The sequence below is a fragment of the Mus caroli genome, chromosome 3 (assembly GCF_900094665.2).
Source record: "Mus caroli chromosome 3, CAROLI_EIJ_v1.1, whole genome shotgun sequence".
NCBI lineage: Eukaryota > Metazoa > Chordata > Mammalia > Rodentia > Muridae > Mus > Mus caroli.
The window spans coordinates 120,105,604-120,121,800 of record NC_034572.1 but is presented as its reverse complement, the minus strand read 5'-3'; the positions used below and the strand labels follow the sequence as shown (position 1 = coordinate 120,121,800).

Genomic DNA, 16,197 nt, shown 5'->3' with positions numbered 1-16,197 from the left:
TTTTTTTTTTTTTTTTTTTTTTTTTTTTTTTTTTTTGATTTTATACAGTTTCTCTGTGTCCTTAAGATTAGCTTCAAACTCCCAATCTCCTTTCTTCAGCCTCTCCAGTTCTGTGAGTTTAGGGCTCACCACCACATCTGACTTTTTTAGGTTCAACTTTTAATGCCTACATTATTCCTTGTTTTAGATCTATCTCAGCATCATCTAGAATCCAAGAACCAGAACACAAAGACAGGCTGTGGCTATCTATGGGGGAATCTCACTGCCCTATCCCAGGATGCATCACTGCCCTATCCCAGGATGCATCACTTCCAAAAATGGTTAAGGGCAGTTATATCTTTCACGACTCCAAGGTCTAATGTTAGGTTGGTCCTTCTAGGCCAAGCTATGTGCCGGATGTAAGCCATAAAAGGCAAACAGCAAAATGACAAAGAGTAAAGGCAGATGTGGTCCCACCCCATCTGAACCGCATTAGGCAGGGGAGTTACCTACAAGCTGGGGCCCTTGGGCATTTAAACAAGTCATTGTTGGGTTTGCCTATCATGGGCTTCCTGGGAAAGCAGGTGAGGCAGTTCTGTTGTGTGTCCATTCTGCTCAAGCTTCTCTCCGCTTTCACTCTAACCATGAGCCAAGGTTCTAATGTGACATTTAAACGTCACTTCCTTCACCAGCCGTACAGCCAGATTTCTAATAGATAGTTTTCTTATTTATACCCCATGTCTGTCATAAACTACTGTACCATGAATACTTTTAACATTTTAACATTTCTCTTTTTACCTTTAAAAGCTTAGATTCTTAAAGCCCGGCGCAGGGCTTGCTTTTACATATCTTCATGCTTGCTAGAAAAGCTGCCAGGCACATAACTTTGCCACCGATTTAATAAAAGAGTTTCATCTATGATTACAAATAAACAGTATTGGATTAGGCTTACAAAATCTCAGTCCCCATGAGGTTAAGGACAGTGGCTAGCACCGAGACAGGAGCACCACAGCTGTGTGACTAAATTCTCTAAGCTCTCAGGTGTTCTCAAAGACGGCATTAATAATATCTATTTACTTGGCATTTTCCACCAAGATAATGTCAGATAAAGTCATCAGACACTCTGAGGTCATTTTTTATGACAAGGGTGTGTCTGCTAAAAACTGAACTAGCTGTGTGGTGTTGGCATACACCTTTAATCCCAGCAGATGGGAGGTAGAGACAGGCAGATCTCTCTGAGCTTGAGGCCAGCCTGACATTCTGGAACATAGCTAGTTCCAGGATAGCCAGGTCTACACAAAGAAACCCTGTCCTGAAAAAACCAAACCAAACCAAAAAAAAAAAAAAAATCAAACAACCTACTGTGGCAGGATTTTCTTTGTCCAATTACATTAAAATATTAGTGCAGCAGAAGGCCTATGATTGGACAGGGAAAAGAGAAGAGGAGCAAAGAGTTGCAGGGAAGGAGGGTGACTCAGGAGAGGGAGGAGCAAGATGGAGGACAGACAGGAAGAAAATCCTGATCCCATGAGGCTTTAAATAGCTACAGGTGGTTATGAATATTATATAGGGATAGAATAATTGGGATAGCTTGTCTGATCTAAGTGGGCAGCTTGTACCATATCAACTGGCCCTAAAATTATTGTGTAGGCATCTTGTGAATTGAGAATTTATTGATATATAAATCTGACCAATCAATTATAAGTTTCTAGAATTTTGTTTTACTGGGTTACTGGAATGTGGGACCGCTGACCACTAGGGGTTTATGGCTGAGAGGGTACAGACTATGAGACAAGTGAACTGGAGCAGGGAATACTGTGACTGGTAGCTGCTATGACTGGTAGCTGCAGGTTTAGTTAGAGACAGAGGTGGCTGGACCACGCTGGGGCAGAGAGTTGTCGGCAGTAGCACAGGAAGCCTGTCAGTCATTTTTTATTATTTCCTGCAACACCTACCACCATCACCAACAAAAACCTCCAACCTGCACCCATGTCTTGTCTTGTCTTTCCTTTTCTTTCCTTTTCTTTTCTTTCCTTTTCTTTTCTTTTCTTTCCTTTTCTATTTACTTCTCCCTAGTAAAGTGTAATGCTCATACAAATGCAGCTAGCTCCTATTCCTACTCACTTTGAAGTATAGTACCCACTTCTTTTCCTAGGGCTTGGCCCCCCAGAACCCCTCAGTGTACACTGGCTGAAAGATGAGGTGAAGGAATAATTCAAGAAAGACCAGGAAGTGCTTTCATTCTGTCTGCCTGCTCTCACCAGCCTACGTTTGTCCCAGTCTCCCTCATCCTGCAACAAAAACAGACCAGGTCTGCCTTGGCCATCTTGACTGTATGCTTGACTATATGCCCTTGCTCCCCGGCTATCTCCTACCCTCTCATGCACACCACACAGCTGTGTAAAGGATATCACTGGACATGAGTCTACACTACTCACCTGAAGGAGCCTTCTGATATGTCCTGGGTGTTCGGTGCATTTTAGTGGGGTGTCACTGTTATTCCCTAGCATGTCCCAGTGCTCGTGACTAGTTTCTGTTATCACAAGTTTCACCTACTATAGTTTGGGCCTGAATTTCACTCCACAGTGATAGTCTAAACGCCTTGTAGTGGTGTGGACATATAGTGCTCTATTGTATGCCTTCTGCATGGTATGCATTCCTCCTCTCTCACCTCTTCTACTGCTTCATATAATTCTTTACCTTTTAAAACTAAGTCCAAGAGATCTTCAAGGAGCTTGCTTAGGAGGACTGCAGACTGAACTAGAGTCTGGTTTTTTGTATTTGTATAAAAAAGAGGCACAACTGTAAGCCTGTGCCATGGGTCCCTTGAGAAGACCTTGGACATGGTGGCACGGCTGCATCTCTCTCTCTCTCTGTATCCTTGGAAACTCATGGAACCTTGTTGTCAGAATTAATGTGAACTCTTTATAATGTTGTTGTGTGCTCAGCGCTGTGAAAACCCTTTAGGTGCAGAAGATTTGATTTTCAAAACTTTCTTTTGAGTTGTTCATTTTTAATTTATGCGTAAGAATGTTTAGCCTGTGTCCATGCATGTGCACCACATGTGTGCCCAGTGACGGATTAAAGAGAGACAGGTGCATCAGGCGTCCTGGGACTGCAGTCAGAGATAGTTCTAAGTGACCCCTTGGGTACCAAGGACCAAACCTGGGTCCTCCGCAAGAGCAGTAAGCACTTCTAATCTAACTCTCTGCATCTGAAAATGACGCCACTGTCTCCTTTTGACAGATGAAAATGGAACTTTGGTGAATTTAGTTCTGCCTAGGCTCTTGTAGTCCATAGGTGGCAGAGCTAAGATTAAAACTGGAAACATTTAACCTTGGCTCCCTTACTAGGAAAAAGAAAAAAAAAAAAAAAAAGAGGAGCGAGTGGTTCTGAATGCCCTTAATGGAGAGTCATTTTCTACAGACTCCAGATTATGGTCTCCAGAACTCACCCAATCCATGTATAAACCTAGCCAGCCACACATGGATCTGAGAGGAGAAACTACTTCCACCACTTTGCTAAGGAAGTTTACTTCCTAAATGCATTCTAATTACTTATCTTTATACTGTTCAGCAGTCAGACTTTCAAAGAGCTTGCTCAGTACATGAGTGCAGCTCTCATTCATGAAAGCAGCTCTTTTTTAATTTTTTTTTCAAGTAGGAGGAGGCCATTATTGAAAACTACAATTTGTCAAAATGCAGAGACCATCTAACTGAAAGCGGAGGTGACCAAGACAAATTGAAACACCAACACCACCACTCTGGCACCCAAGGCTCAGGGAACACCTTAGAAAGAGGGTTTGAAAGACTGTAAGATCCATGGGATCTGATTGTGAAATCTGCTGTAAGATTGTGCCTTGTAGGTATGACAGGGAAGCTGTGCCCACGAAATCTTAGCAAGATGATTGTCTAAACCAGACCTGAATAATTCCAACAACAGTTGACATCCCTACATAGACAGGGGAAATCTTATGGAACACCACTCCCAGTTGAAGTAATACAAGAAATTAACAATTTTCTAGACTGGGAGAATTAGTCTTCTCTAGGAATGAGTTTCCTGATTGGCTAGCTAATACAGAGTGGTTGGCCCTAGAAATATATACAAGCAGGCAATACTGAACAAACTTGGTGGGTCATATTTATGTTTACTCATATGCAATGTCTATGCAATGTTAGTGGTTAATGAAGAGAAGACTGAATTTGGAATGGGAGTAGGGGAGAGTGGATATGGGAAAGGAGAGGGAGAGAATGGAGGGGGGAACTAATTATTTTTTAATAAACTGAAAAAAGGATATATAAAAATTCACAGCAGAAGACATATTGGGGTTAGTTCACTTACAAGAAGAATCACAATATAATCATATAGTTTTACAGAACTTTCAGATATATTTATTAGTAGAAAACAGTACATGCTCAGAAGGAGATAGACTTTTAAGTAACTAAAGAATTATACAAAATCCATAGTAAGAAAACCAGTAAATAATTGAGATTTAACTTCTATACAGGAACAATGAGTTCAACTATTGGCTTTAGATATCCAGTTTAAAAAGTTGTTTTATTTACATGTTGGGTCCGTGTGAGGTCAATGGATAACCTCAGGCTTTGTTCTTCTCTCCTACCTGGGTTGAGACAGATTCTGTTTGTTATTCTTTAGCTCTGTACATCAGGTTTGGAGGCCTGAGAGCTTCTTGGGGTTCTTTTGTCTCCAATTCCTACCTCCCCATTAGTATAACAGATATGTGCAATCTGCTCCTATGTGGGTTCTGGGGATTCAAATCTAGGTCCACACACCCATGAATCCAAATCTTCAGCCCCTAAATTTTATCATAATTTTGCATGGCTGATAATTTTAGAAAATGAAATGTGTCCCCATAATAGCTTGTACTAGAATGTGTTTATAGTCTTTATAGTTTATAGTGTTATATAGTTATAGTTTATAGTGTTAATGTATTTATAGTGCAAATGACAACATATGTATGTATGCTACTAGATTCTTCAGATTATAAACATATTTTCTACAATTTATTGAACTGTTTTATATTTTTCAGCTGAGAATTAAACATATTTTTTTATCATTTTGGGTAACTTACATAGCTAACATCGATAATGTTTTATAATATTCTGTTTCAAAATGCATACTCGCATATGCTTCAAAAATTAGATCTTGTAACAATCTGTTAACAGTGTTACATCACTGTAGTATAGGAAAAAGCTTAAAAGGCTACGGCATTGATTTCAGGATCTGAACTATGCTATTGGAAGTCTATTGTAAGCAGAGAGAAGTCATAACCTACTCAAGGTTTAGAAGCTGATAGATGGGATCTTAAAACGCACCCGCAGAGAATTCCCAGGGGCTTGCAGGCAACAAGACCCAAGGAGGCCCAAGTCCTCTGTGTAACATAGGGTAGCTTAGAATGTGACCTGCCTACACCCCTGTCTGTACGTATAAGTCACCTCCAGCATCTTACACTACCTAACATGGTGTCAAGGCGAATCCTGCGCAAACACCTGTCCTGCTTGGCTTGGAGAATGGTGACGTCATGCACACTCAGCATTGTTTGGCTTGACTTTTCTTGACAGCTTTTATTTGGGACAGAGCACCTCCTTGTTTGACTTTGCAGATGAGAAAGATGTAGGTGTGGTCCCTGGCTATATATGTGTTTTGTATTCATGGAACATTTTATAAAATAATGCTATATTATTTTTTTACATACATATATATTCCAGTAATGGGGGTTGAGCCCAGGGTCTCATAAAGGATTTTAAAATAACTAACTTTTATAAAATTGCAAAAAAATGCTATTCATAGGACCTCTAAGCCAACAGTTTACTAAAATATAGAATCAATTTTTTTCCTATTATTGAAATGTAGTTCTCCTAGGCTCTCTCTTTGTCTTAACTGGGCCAGCAACAGCTTGATCCTGTGTTTTTTCAGAAGGGCTACTAATACAAGCGTTAAGTACATGAGCACTGACAGCCACCAGATTCAAACTTGACAGGAGGCAGTTTATACCGAGAGAAACAGCAAGTCTATACTGTTTCTGGTAAAGTAGGGGAATGGCTAGGAAGAAGAAAAATCTAAAGAAAAGGAAAATGTTTATGCACTGCAGGTTAGAGTGGAGTAAATTCTGCATGAATTCTGTATTTCTGATTCTTTAAGAATCTAAAGATTTGCAGGTAAGTATATGCATGTGGATGAATTATTTTCTTTAAAAACATTCAAAGCCAAATTGCGGATTAGAAATCTAAAAGCAATTCCTGGATATTCTGCAGGCTGTCTAAGACACTCTTGGTTGATCCTCAATCCTTAAACAAAGGAGTTTCTGGATTCCTATGTCTTCTGCAAGTGGGAAGTGCAAACAGGAGATGTTCTGAGGAACAAGTAGCATGCAGGTCTGAAGCAGAGCAGCACTATCTGACGCTCTGACCCAGGAAGCCCCTCACAGAAAGGAAGGTATTCCTCAAGACAGTAGTCCACCAGGGTTACTGAGTCAAGACGTCGGCAAACACACTGTATACTAACTTGCAGATTGACAGGACACATGCACCAAGCTCATTCACCAAGAGATTGATAGATTAGCTGAGGAGCTGACAATGTGTGTTATCAGACACCAGATCCCATGCAGGTGATAAGGCTCCAGCATCTTTGTCTGTAACAGGGCCTTCTGGAAGCATCTTATACAACGTCTTTACCATCACCCCAGGAAATAGACAAAGTGTTGAGCAAGGATGCAGTCCCTGCCAGTTAACCCCAGAGGTACCGATTTCTGCTTGTTACGCTGAGCTGCACTGGACTAGAGCTGCAAGGTAGATGGCATGCAGCAAGAGATCCGAGTGAGTGGCTGCTGAGAGGTGAGCCGAAGTAACATGCTGGGAGCAGGATGAGTGACAGATGATAAGGACATACAGAAGCCCAACTTCCACAGGTGACACACACTCTGGCATGCTGGGAAAGAACATCAGGTGGAGCCAACAGACGTGTGCTCATCAGGAAGGAGCTGACGTCGAGTAATGGTGTGCTGGGTGTGTTAGGAGGTGGAGAGGCATTGTGGCATACAGCGACAGGCCCTGCAAACCGTGGCTACAGCCACAAACCAGAGGACAGTCTTCAAATGCAGACAGTGTGGAAACGTGCCCCCATACCTACAGAAAGGAGCACCGTTAGATGTGACCACTAGGGACAGGTTGATGGGGACACTAGTTACTAAAACTAGAAGTTAGTGAAAAGTTAAAAAGGTATCCAACAGAAAATGTGGTACATTTACACAATGGAGTACTACTCAGCTATTAAAAACAATGGATTTATGAAATTCTTGGACAAATGGATGTATCTGGAGGATATCATCCTTAGTGAGGTAACCCAATCACAAAAGAAGTCAATAGATATGCACTCACTGATAAGTGGATATTAGCCCAGAAACATAGAACACCCAAGATGCAATTTGCAAACATAAAATCAAGAAGAGGGAAGACCAATGGGTGGATACTTCATTCCTCCTTAGAATAGGGAACAAAATACCCATGAAAGGAGTTACAGAGACAAAGTTTGGAGCTAAGACAAAAGGATGGACTATCCAGAGGCTACCCCACCCGGGGATCCATCCCATAATCAGCCACCAAACCCAGACACTATTGCATATGCCAGAAAGATTTTGCTGAAGGAACCCTGTTATAGCTGTCTCGTATGAGGTTATGCCAGTGCCTGTTAAATACAGAACTGGATGCTCACAGTCGTCTATAAGATGGAACACAGGGTCCCCAATGGAGAAGCTAGAGAAAGCACCCAAGGAGCTGAAGGGGTCTGCAACCCTATAGGTGGAACAACAATATGAACTAACCAGTAGCCCCAGAGTTCGTGTCTCTAGCTCCATATGTAGCAGAAGATGGCCTAGTTGCCCATCACTGGGAAGAGAGGCCCCTTGGTACTGCAAACTTTATAAGCCCCAGTACAGGGGAATGTTAGGGCCAAGAAGCAGGAGTGGGTGGGTAGGGGAGCAGGGGGGAGGGTATAGGGAACTTTTGGGATAGCATTTGAAATGTATATAAAGAAAATATCTAATAAAAAATAAATTTAAAAAATCAGGACAAAAAAAAGAAATGTATACAAAATGCAAAACAATAATTTGGGTTTAATATTTAAAAATGTGAGAACAGTTAGTTCTAGCAGGAGCACTTTTATGTTAGACCATGGTGATGACCGCTTTGGCCATAACTGTCCTTTGTTAAGACACAATTAACTTTCAAACCATTACTAACTCTCCATGACAGTGAAGAGCTGCTAAGCTTCCGGCCACAGAATCAGAAACAGTATCCAGCTTCCAAATACGAGACAGTATTAGGAAGTTGTGTGAAATGTTGGCAGTAAGTTGTGAGGATGTGGCCACTCTGCCTTTGGATAACAAGAACTATGGGAGATTTTCAAGACTGTTGTACACCTTAGATACGGCCAGTCCTCCAGATGAATGCATGCTGCGGAATGAACTGGCCCTGATGTGAAACCTTAGCTTTGTTCATTTATTCATGTTTGCTTTGTTGTATGACAGGTTCTTTCTACATAGCTGAGGTTGGCCCTCAACTAGTAATTCTACAGCTGCAGCCCCCTGGAGTTGGGATTATAGGAAGGCACCACCATACTCAGATTCTTAAGTACATTTAAACAAAACGAAACAAAAACAAAACAAAAACAAGCAGATAAACAAAAAAAACGCCACAAAAACCAAACCAAAGCATTCTTAGCAAAATCATAGAGAAACCCCGAGTCTCACTTCATCCTTGTTTCTTTGCTATTTATTGAGTTAGGAGTAATGGGCCTGTCTGCTAGGAAGGGAGCTTCATGCACAACACACACAAGAATGTTCCAGCTTGACAGCTTTGAAATCTGCTGATCCACTCGGTACTCGGCTGAAAAGTGTGTACTCAGCATGCACTCCGTGAGTATTTGCTGAATGAATGAAGAAACTGAGATAAACGTAGTAGGTAGTTTACCCGTAACATGTGAACTGGATCTTCAGGGAATCCAAGCCACTGTGAAGGGACACTTAACAAGCAGACCTAAATGAAAACAGGTCTTTTCCCATCCTGGTATCCAGAGTGATCCATAGTCTCTGCCTAGAAAGCCCCATTCATCTGCTTTCTACTTGAGTTTCCTTATGCAGCAGCTGGCCTCGTGGGTAACAGTCCCTGCTACCACCAAGAAGCTGATGTACTTAATTCTTCTCATTAGGTCACCTTACGTGGGAGCTACCCATGCTCTCTGCAGTAGAGAGAAGATAGAAACACTCATTTCCTGGGTAGCTGACGAGAACCAGGCATTAGTATAGGAAGCCTGTAATATCCTAACAAGGGCATGCACCTCCTTGAGCAGCATAACCGTAGGTGCTGCTGCTAGCTGTGTTTCATGGGAGAAGACATGTGCTAGCCACATAGGACGATGCTACAGAAACTGGTCTAGATGAGCCTGCTGCCAGGGGTGGGGTTTCACTTGAGTAACAATGCTGTATACAACCTTGCTCAGATAGCATAGGCAGTAGAAGAAAGTAAAAGTATTATCTTGATGTGAACTAGTCATGCGTAGAGGATATAGTTTTGGTCAAATTATATAATTGTCTTTATCAGTTCCTACATGGAAGATAGGGCTCTGTCTTCTCACAGAATAAGACAATAACATACTTTCCACTAAACTACAGAGTATGGCAAAACTATCCACATGATTTAAGTATATCAGGCCTTTCTTAGGTGACTTGACAGAGGGAGCTATTCCTGCAGAAAGAAATAGCCAACAAAATAAATGCATTAAAACCATTTCCAGTCTTCCTCCTTTTACCTACTTATATCTACAATGGTGCCTGGGTGATTTTCAGAAGCGTAGATAGTCCTAAAGGTTTCTAGAAACTACCAACATTAAAAGGATCTGCTATCAAAGGGCTGCATATATTTTAGAGGGAAGACAGCTGAGGCCTATATGGTCTATACTAGTATGATCAAGCAGAAATGTAATTTATTCATTAGGTTCCAGAAAATAAATGTGAGCACCCTGTGCTCAATTATTACCTAGACATTTCCTTTAATCTTATATTATACTTTTTAATCTTAGTGTTATACTTAATTTCTAAAATTTCGTGTGTATAAGTTTGTTATAACCCTAAAAACAAATAGTGCGTCAATTTTTCAAATCCCCAAGGGAAACTTTGGTTCATTTTATTTTGACTTGTTTCTTTGAGACAGGGCTCACTGTCCACAGGGCAGGTCTAGACCTCATTTTATATCCACTTTTAACCTTAAACTCTGTGTCCTTTTGCCCCAGCATCTTGAGTGCTGGGATTACAGGTGTGTGCTCGCATGCTCACCTGAGAGACTGTAATAGACACACTGATATGTAGATAAATGAGAGTTATCCTGAGCAAGTCCTTAATAGCTCAAGTCAAACTCAGATGAGAAACATTACAAATTAAAGCCATTCTCATAATTACCAAGGTATGAAAATGTCCTAGGTGGATGAAGTACATATACTGAGGTGCTGGGATTCCCTTCACTATACTCAGTTATTTAAGGATTCAGCTCCTCTGGTGGATACCGGATAGGTTTTCAGACACTTGATTAAAAATCGAGACCAGGGAGCAGGGTGGAAGCTGCTTTGCTGTAGGCCTCAGCAAAGACTGAAAAAAAAAATGAACATATGAGAAAAACAGTAGCTGGCAAAGAGGAGGGCAGGATACCCTTAGCTGAGGCCAGCAGAACCCTGCCACTCATAGGAAGAGTTTTACAGTGTTTAAAGTGGCCCATGGTTCATTATAATATGGAATACATGAAGCTGTATATAGAACTACATGCAACAGAGAATGTGTGAAAAAAAAAATCAGGCAATGCAATAGGGCCAGAAAGCTCACATTCCAAAATATACAACATCTCCATCCTCCATGAAGCCAGGCTACTCTGAACTCTCTCTCCCCTGGCCTAATTCCTCTGCTGGAAGTTTCTCTCTCTCTCTCTCTCTCTCTCTCTCTCTCTCTCTCTCTCTCTCTCTCTCTCTCTCTCTCAAATAAATGGTCTTATGGTCTTTACTTCAGCTGTATCAGCCTTGGCTCAGCTCTTTGTTCTGGTGCACAATGACCTAGACTCTCTCTGGGAGTGTCCACCAAACACTTACATAAGCTGGTATCAAAACCATGTGCAACATTTTATTTAGCTGAAGAGCTAATGCTAAAACATTCACAAGATGATCCTTCCTGAATCACTGGCAAAGCTAAATGGTGCATCTGTTTATTTGGTTAACACATATGTTTTTATGTAATATCAATGACTCAGTGGCAAAAATGGGAGGCATAGACTTAATTGTAGCCTTGACACTGATTTCTACATTTGCACTCTAAGAAACAATGAGTGTCTTTCTTTAAAAGAAGTAGGGAAGTGCCCTAGTAATATAGAGAGTATGCCTGAATAGTGCCAGTGCTCTACTTAACCAAGAAGAAAAAGAGCAGCAGAGGTGACTGCCAACTGTGGTCTGCAGCCATTTTCATTTCCTAAATTGTCCATCTTCCTCCTTGACTGAGAGCTACTGGTTATTTATTCTATAACACAAGTTCATATGTTTTTCCAGCCTATTTCATTAACACTACCTAAAGAATTACAGAATTTAGTGACATTTTTACAAAAGGTACTTCCCAGTTAAGATTTAGCTAATGGATGAATCACATTTTTCAATTCTTCAAAAATATTTTACCCCCCTTTAAATGTTTATTTTAAAGGTCTTAATTATTATAATAATATTTCATAATATATTCTAGTCAAGCAAAGAGGAAGCTATACATACTGAGCTGCAGCAAGAACACAAAACTGCACAAGAAAATGGAGCAAAATTAACACTTCAAAACCAACCATGTGGTCAAAGGAAGTAGAGTAAACCTGAAGTACATATTGAGCATGTTTGTGCGGTGGTTCTGTGATTTCAATAGCTGGATAGCTTTGGCAAACAAAATGAAATGGATGTCAAAGCTATATTAAGACAGTATATGAAACCCAAGCCAAAAAGCTACCAAAATCAAAAAGCTCCATTGATATTCAATGGAGACCGTTAAAAATTATTAGAATATTTTCATACCACTTCTTCAGAATATAATCTTGAATAGATTTTTCTATACAAGCTTTAATGATATATATAAAATGTATATGTATTTTATTCATCTTTTGACTGACATGTTTAAAATCAGTCGTTAGCTGAGATGTCAACAATATGCTTGCACAGAACACATGTTTAAATTTAAAACACGTGAAATGTGAAAAAAGCTGACATATTCATAGAGTGATTCATTATCCAGAATAATGTATTCATAAAACAAAACAAAAGAGAATTTCTTTTGGAATAAATCTTTTTCCTAGTTTAAACTGAACAAGCTTTGCTGTGACGGATGTGGCTCTGTGAATTAGGGCTTTCCCACTTTTTGCCTCAAGCCTACCTTTCACGTCTTCATCCTCAATGGTGGTGTTTGAGCTCTCAGTTGACTCCTGTGCAGAGGGAAACACAGCTTTAAGCTTCACAAAACAGAGAGCTAGCTCTTATGACAAACTTGGCTGGTGTGCATACATTTCATGCAAACTTCTTCAGCAGGCTGTGTGCATATGCCGACATGCAAATGGACACATATGTCAAGTGACTTTCAACAGAAACAAGATGTCATATGCTGCAAACATTTCAAAGGGAGCACTCTGGTTGCCTAGTCACGGATGCAGGATAAATCCAGGTGATTTGTAGAAGCAGAAGAAGTATGTAGTTTATTTTAGGATGAATTGCATGAGTTCACATGACAGTGCCTCATACAGTGGGTTTTTAGGAGAAATGGAATACTTCAGGAGAATAAAATTTAAATTTAAAATACATGGTTTTTTTTTCCCTAATGAATCTCAAAAGTAGCAAGTTTTTGCATTGGGCACTGTGTTGAGTATAGAATTTGCTATTTATCTACCCTCCACCTGTGTGGAGAAAGGGCGTTTACTCCATCATTTCATCAGAAGCTGGGACTATCAAGCTGAGCCAGGCTGAACACAGCTGTCATAAAGTTTCAGGTTTATCTTTAGGACACTGAGACTGTAAGGAATAATTTGTTTTCAAGGTCAGTTAGACTTATTTTCATTCATTCATTCTTTTTCTTTTTTTCATTCTTTCTTAACTCAGAACGGGTTACAAAATCTCTTCCCACAAGGAAAAGACAAAAGCTCATTGGGAGTCTGCAAATGAAGGTGGGGAGTAGCAAGCACATTCACAAGTGTACTGCTACTGCTGGAGGGGAGACGCTTCTTACAGGAGCTTCATAAAGGCTTTTATTGCACTTCAGTAATGAAACACTTTCTAGTAAAGATATGTTGTAGTATTCGTAAGTACTCATTTTCCACTCGGAATGATTAAAGGCCAGAGCTGAAAATAACTGGGACCAACCTTCTAGTTAATAGCTGTATGTTCAGTGAATGGAAAACAGGGTTTGGAGGATAGTTTAAAAAAAATTCCAGTCAGTGTCCATTTATAGATTCGGTATTTTTAGAAAGCCATCTATCTATCTATGTATCTATCTATCTATCTATCTATCTACCATATATAATATTTAAACCAAAGAGATAAACTAGCTAATGTCCAGAGTCTCCACATATACAAAACCAAAGGGGGGAAAAACACCCATGCATTTCTTTAATGTGATGTAGCATTCAGACTTAATCTCAAAATGAAGGTTTATCCCATGCACTTAAAGAAAATGAATTCATATAAGCAATAAATAGCATGCAGCAACCCTTACAATTACGGCAGTGTCCACACCAGCTGCTATGCCTGGTCTTTCATTTGATAGTGCCATTAATGGGATTATTCTTATATGTGCTGGTCCTGACTACCTCAAATCTTTTGGGGACCTAGAACATCTCCAGTGTCATGACACTAATGTACACACCAGATGAAGACACAAAACACTTCACATTTTCAACATGGGTCAACTAAATATTGATCCAGAGATGAAATATATTTCCTGAGCCTTCAACGTTAATGATAAGAGTAAGGAAAAGACCTGTGACTTATTCAGTATCTTATCTGATGCATTTTTCTCCCTTAGATATGAGAATGAATGTATACCAAGTTATAAGCTAGACATAGGATATATAGAGAGCATATCTCCTTTTATCCCTCAGACATGTATGTGAGTGTTGGTATGAACACAGTATACACATAACTTACAACAGGTGGAACACATTAGTCTTCATTCAGCAACTTACTTAAATGTATGTTACTGTAATTCATATAGATTGACAGCAAACATATTTAACAAAAAGTGGAACTCCCCGATTCTCTTCAAATTCACTGCAAACAGCAACACCACCAGCGATATCATCAATAACAGGGAATTGAAAAACAAGCAACCAGAAACAACAACAAAACCACTGTGACAACAGAAGACAATGGAAAAGCTGAAAAGCCACAACGTTTTTTAGAAAAAAAAATATACCTACAAACTTGTTATGTTTGAAGATGAGGATGATAGCAAGAAATTCTGAAATTTCATGCTGTATGTGTTTATTGTATAACACACAAACAGACATGGAGAATTAAAAGGCGCACACGGAATAGCTTAAGGTACACAGTCATCTCAACACAAACACTTTGCAAGGGTTTAAACAGACTCTTACTCTTCATTGTTTTTTTTAATATACTAAGGGATCATTGATCTCTCTCTCTCTTTCTCTCTCTCTCTCAGGGTATCATTCATTTTGATCTGAAAGACATCTATGGATAATTCTAGAAGAATTAGGCCTTAAAGAGCATGTGGTGAAAAGATGGCCATTTTTTTCCTTCCCCACTTGAGATAATGACTGGGTTTTGCACAGGGCATTTGGTGAGTTGTGTAATCTTATCAGAGCGAATGGGGTTGCTTCTCTCTGAATACCTTGTTTCCATCAGGGTTGTGGATTACAGTAGTTTGGGGCTCCTGAGTGAGAACAAAATAGAGAAAGAAACAGTTTGTTTTGGTAAGTACATTCTTACTAGTCTGTGGGACAGAGCAGAGAGGGCCAACAGACAAGACTAGTGACAAGAGCTAAAGCCAGGTAAGGGGCTGTCAACAGCTGACAGGATCTCTGTGGAGGCCTCTCTGGTGAGCCCATGAGATCACACACCTCTCTACCCAGAAGCAGCATGCAAACGACCTTATTCTTGATAGGTGAATGAGCAGGCTTTGCAATTTGGAGACCTAAAGAGGCAGTCACTGTTTCACCCAGCCCTATCCCAGGAAGAACTTCTTTTCTTCTCCTCTGAATACTCTATTTCTGTCTGTACGCAGGAACTGGCCAAGAGCACCATAGATAGAATTATTCACGAAGATATCAAAATCTTTGTGAAGATATATTTTTTCCGGCTATATTGCCTTGGGACTCAACTCTGATATTAATATAATCAACACGTAGCTGAATACCCTTGGAGACTTTTGAAACACTGGACCACATTTAAAAAAACAACAATAACAACAATAACACCCCCCACACACACACACACAAAAATGTCCAAAAGAATACACACAAAGGGCATGAAAAAAATTCTAAATGATACTATTTAAAAAGTTTGTTTAAATGTTTTAGAACTAATAATAAAACACAATCATTGGAATCACTGTTGATACATCTTATACTAATCACATTGAAAATAAAAGTTCTACTTCATAAACTTCATATCTAGAATACTAAGTTTCCTTTCTTCTCTACTGGATACTCTATTTTTGTCTATCTCACAGAAACTGGCCAACAACACCAGAGATAGAAATATCTAAGAGGAGAGCAAATTCTCTGTGAAGATACATTTTATGTAAAATTCATTATATAGTATTTATAGGTAATTTTTTTCCATGAAGAAATTATTATTTTTCTATGAGAAAAACCTTTTTTTTTTTTTGGTTTTTCGAGACAGGGTTTTCTCTTTAGCCCTGGCTGTTCTGGAACTCACTAAGTAGTAAATAATACTCAAATACTAATAAAAAAAAAAAAAAGACCTAGTGTTCATACAACGATAGCATGCCTGCTGCAGCCACTAACGGCCACCCTGGCACCTGTGAGTTGTTATAACCATGGCCCGTCTTCTCCACCACGGGCATTTCCTCAAGGGGAAGCCTACACTGCATGCTTAGAAAAATCCTACTGCAGCTTCTTGTCTTTCCTTCTGTAGCTTCAGCTGTGACACTGACTTTACTATTTA

The 16,197-nt window shown here is 39.8% G+C and overlaps 1 protein-coding gene across 22 annotated transcripts in view; it reads right to left on the bottom strand.

The window, feature by feature from the left end:
• Window positions 1-16,197, bottom strand: part of Camk2d (calcium/calmodulin dependent protein kinase II delta) — a 265,931-nt gene that overhangs the window by 25,615 nt on the left and 224,119 nt on the right. For 11 of the 22 annotated variants that reach the window (XM_021157632.1, XM_021157635.1, XM_021157630.2 and 8 more), the window contains 2 exons: window positions 14,900-14,941; window positions 12,434-12,482 (listed from right to left, as the gene is read on the bottom strand). In XM_021157632.1, coding sequence (XP_021013291.1) covers window positions 12,434-12,482; window positions 14,900-14,941 — 91 coding nt within the window. The remainder of the gene's footprint in view (window positions 1-12,433; window positions 12,483-14,899; window positions 14,942-16,197) is intronic. The other 11 variants (XM_021157634.1, XM_021157636.1, XM_029475204.1 and 8 more) reach the window with 1 other exon arrangement.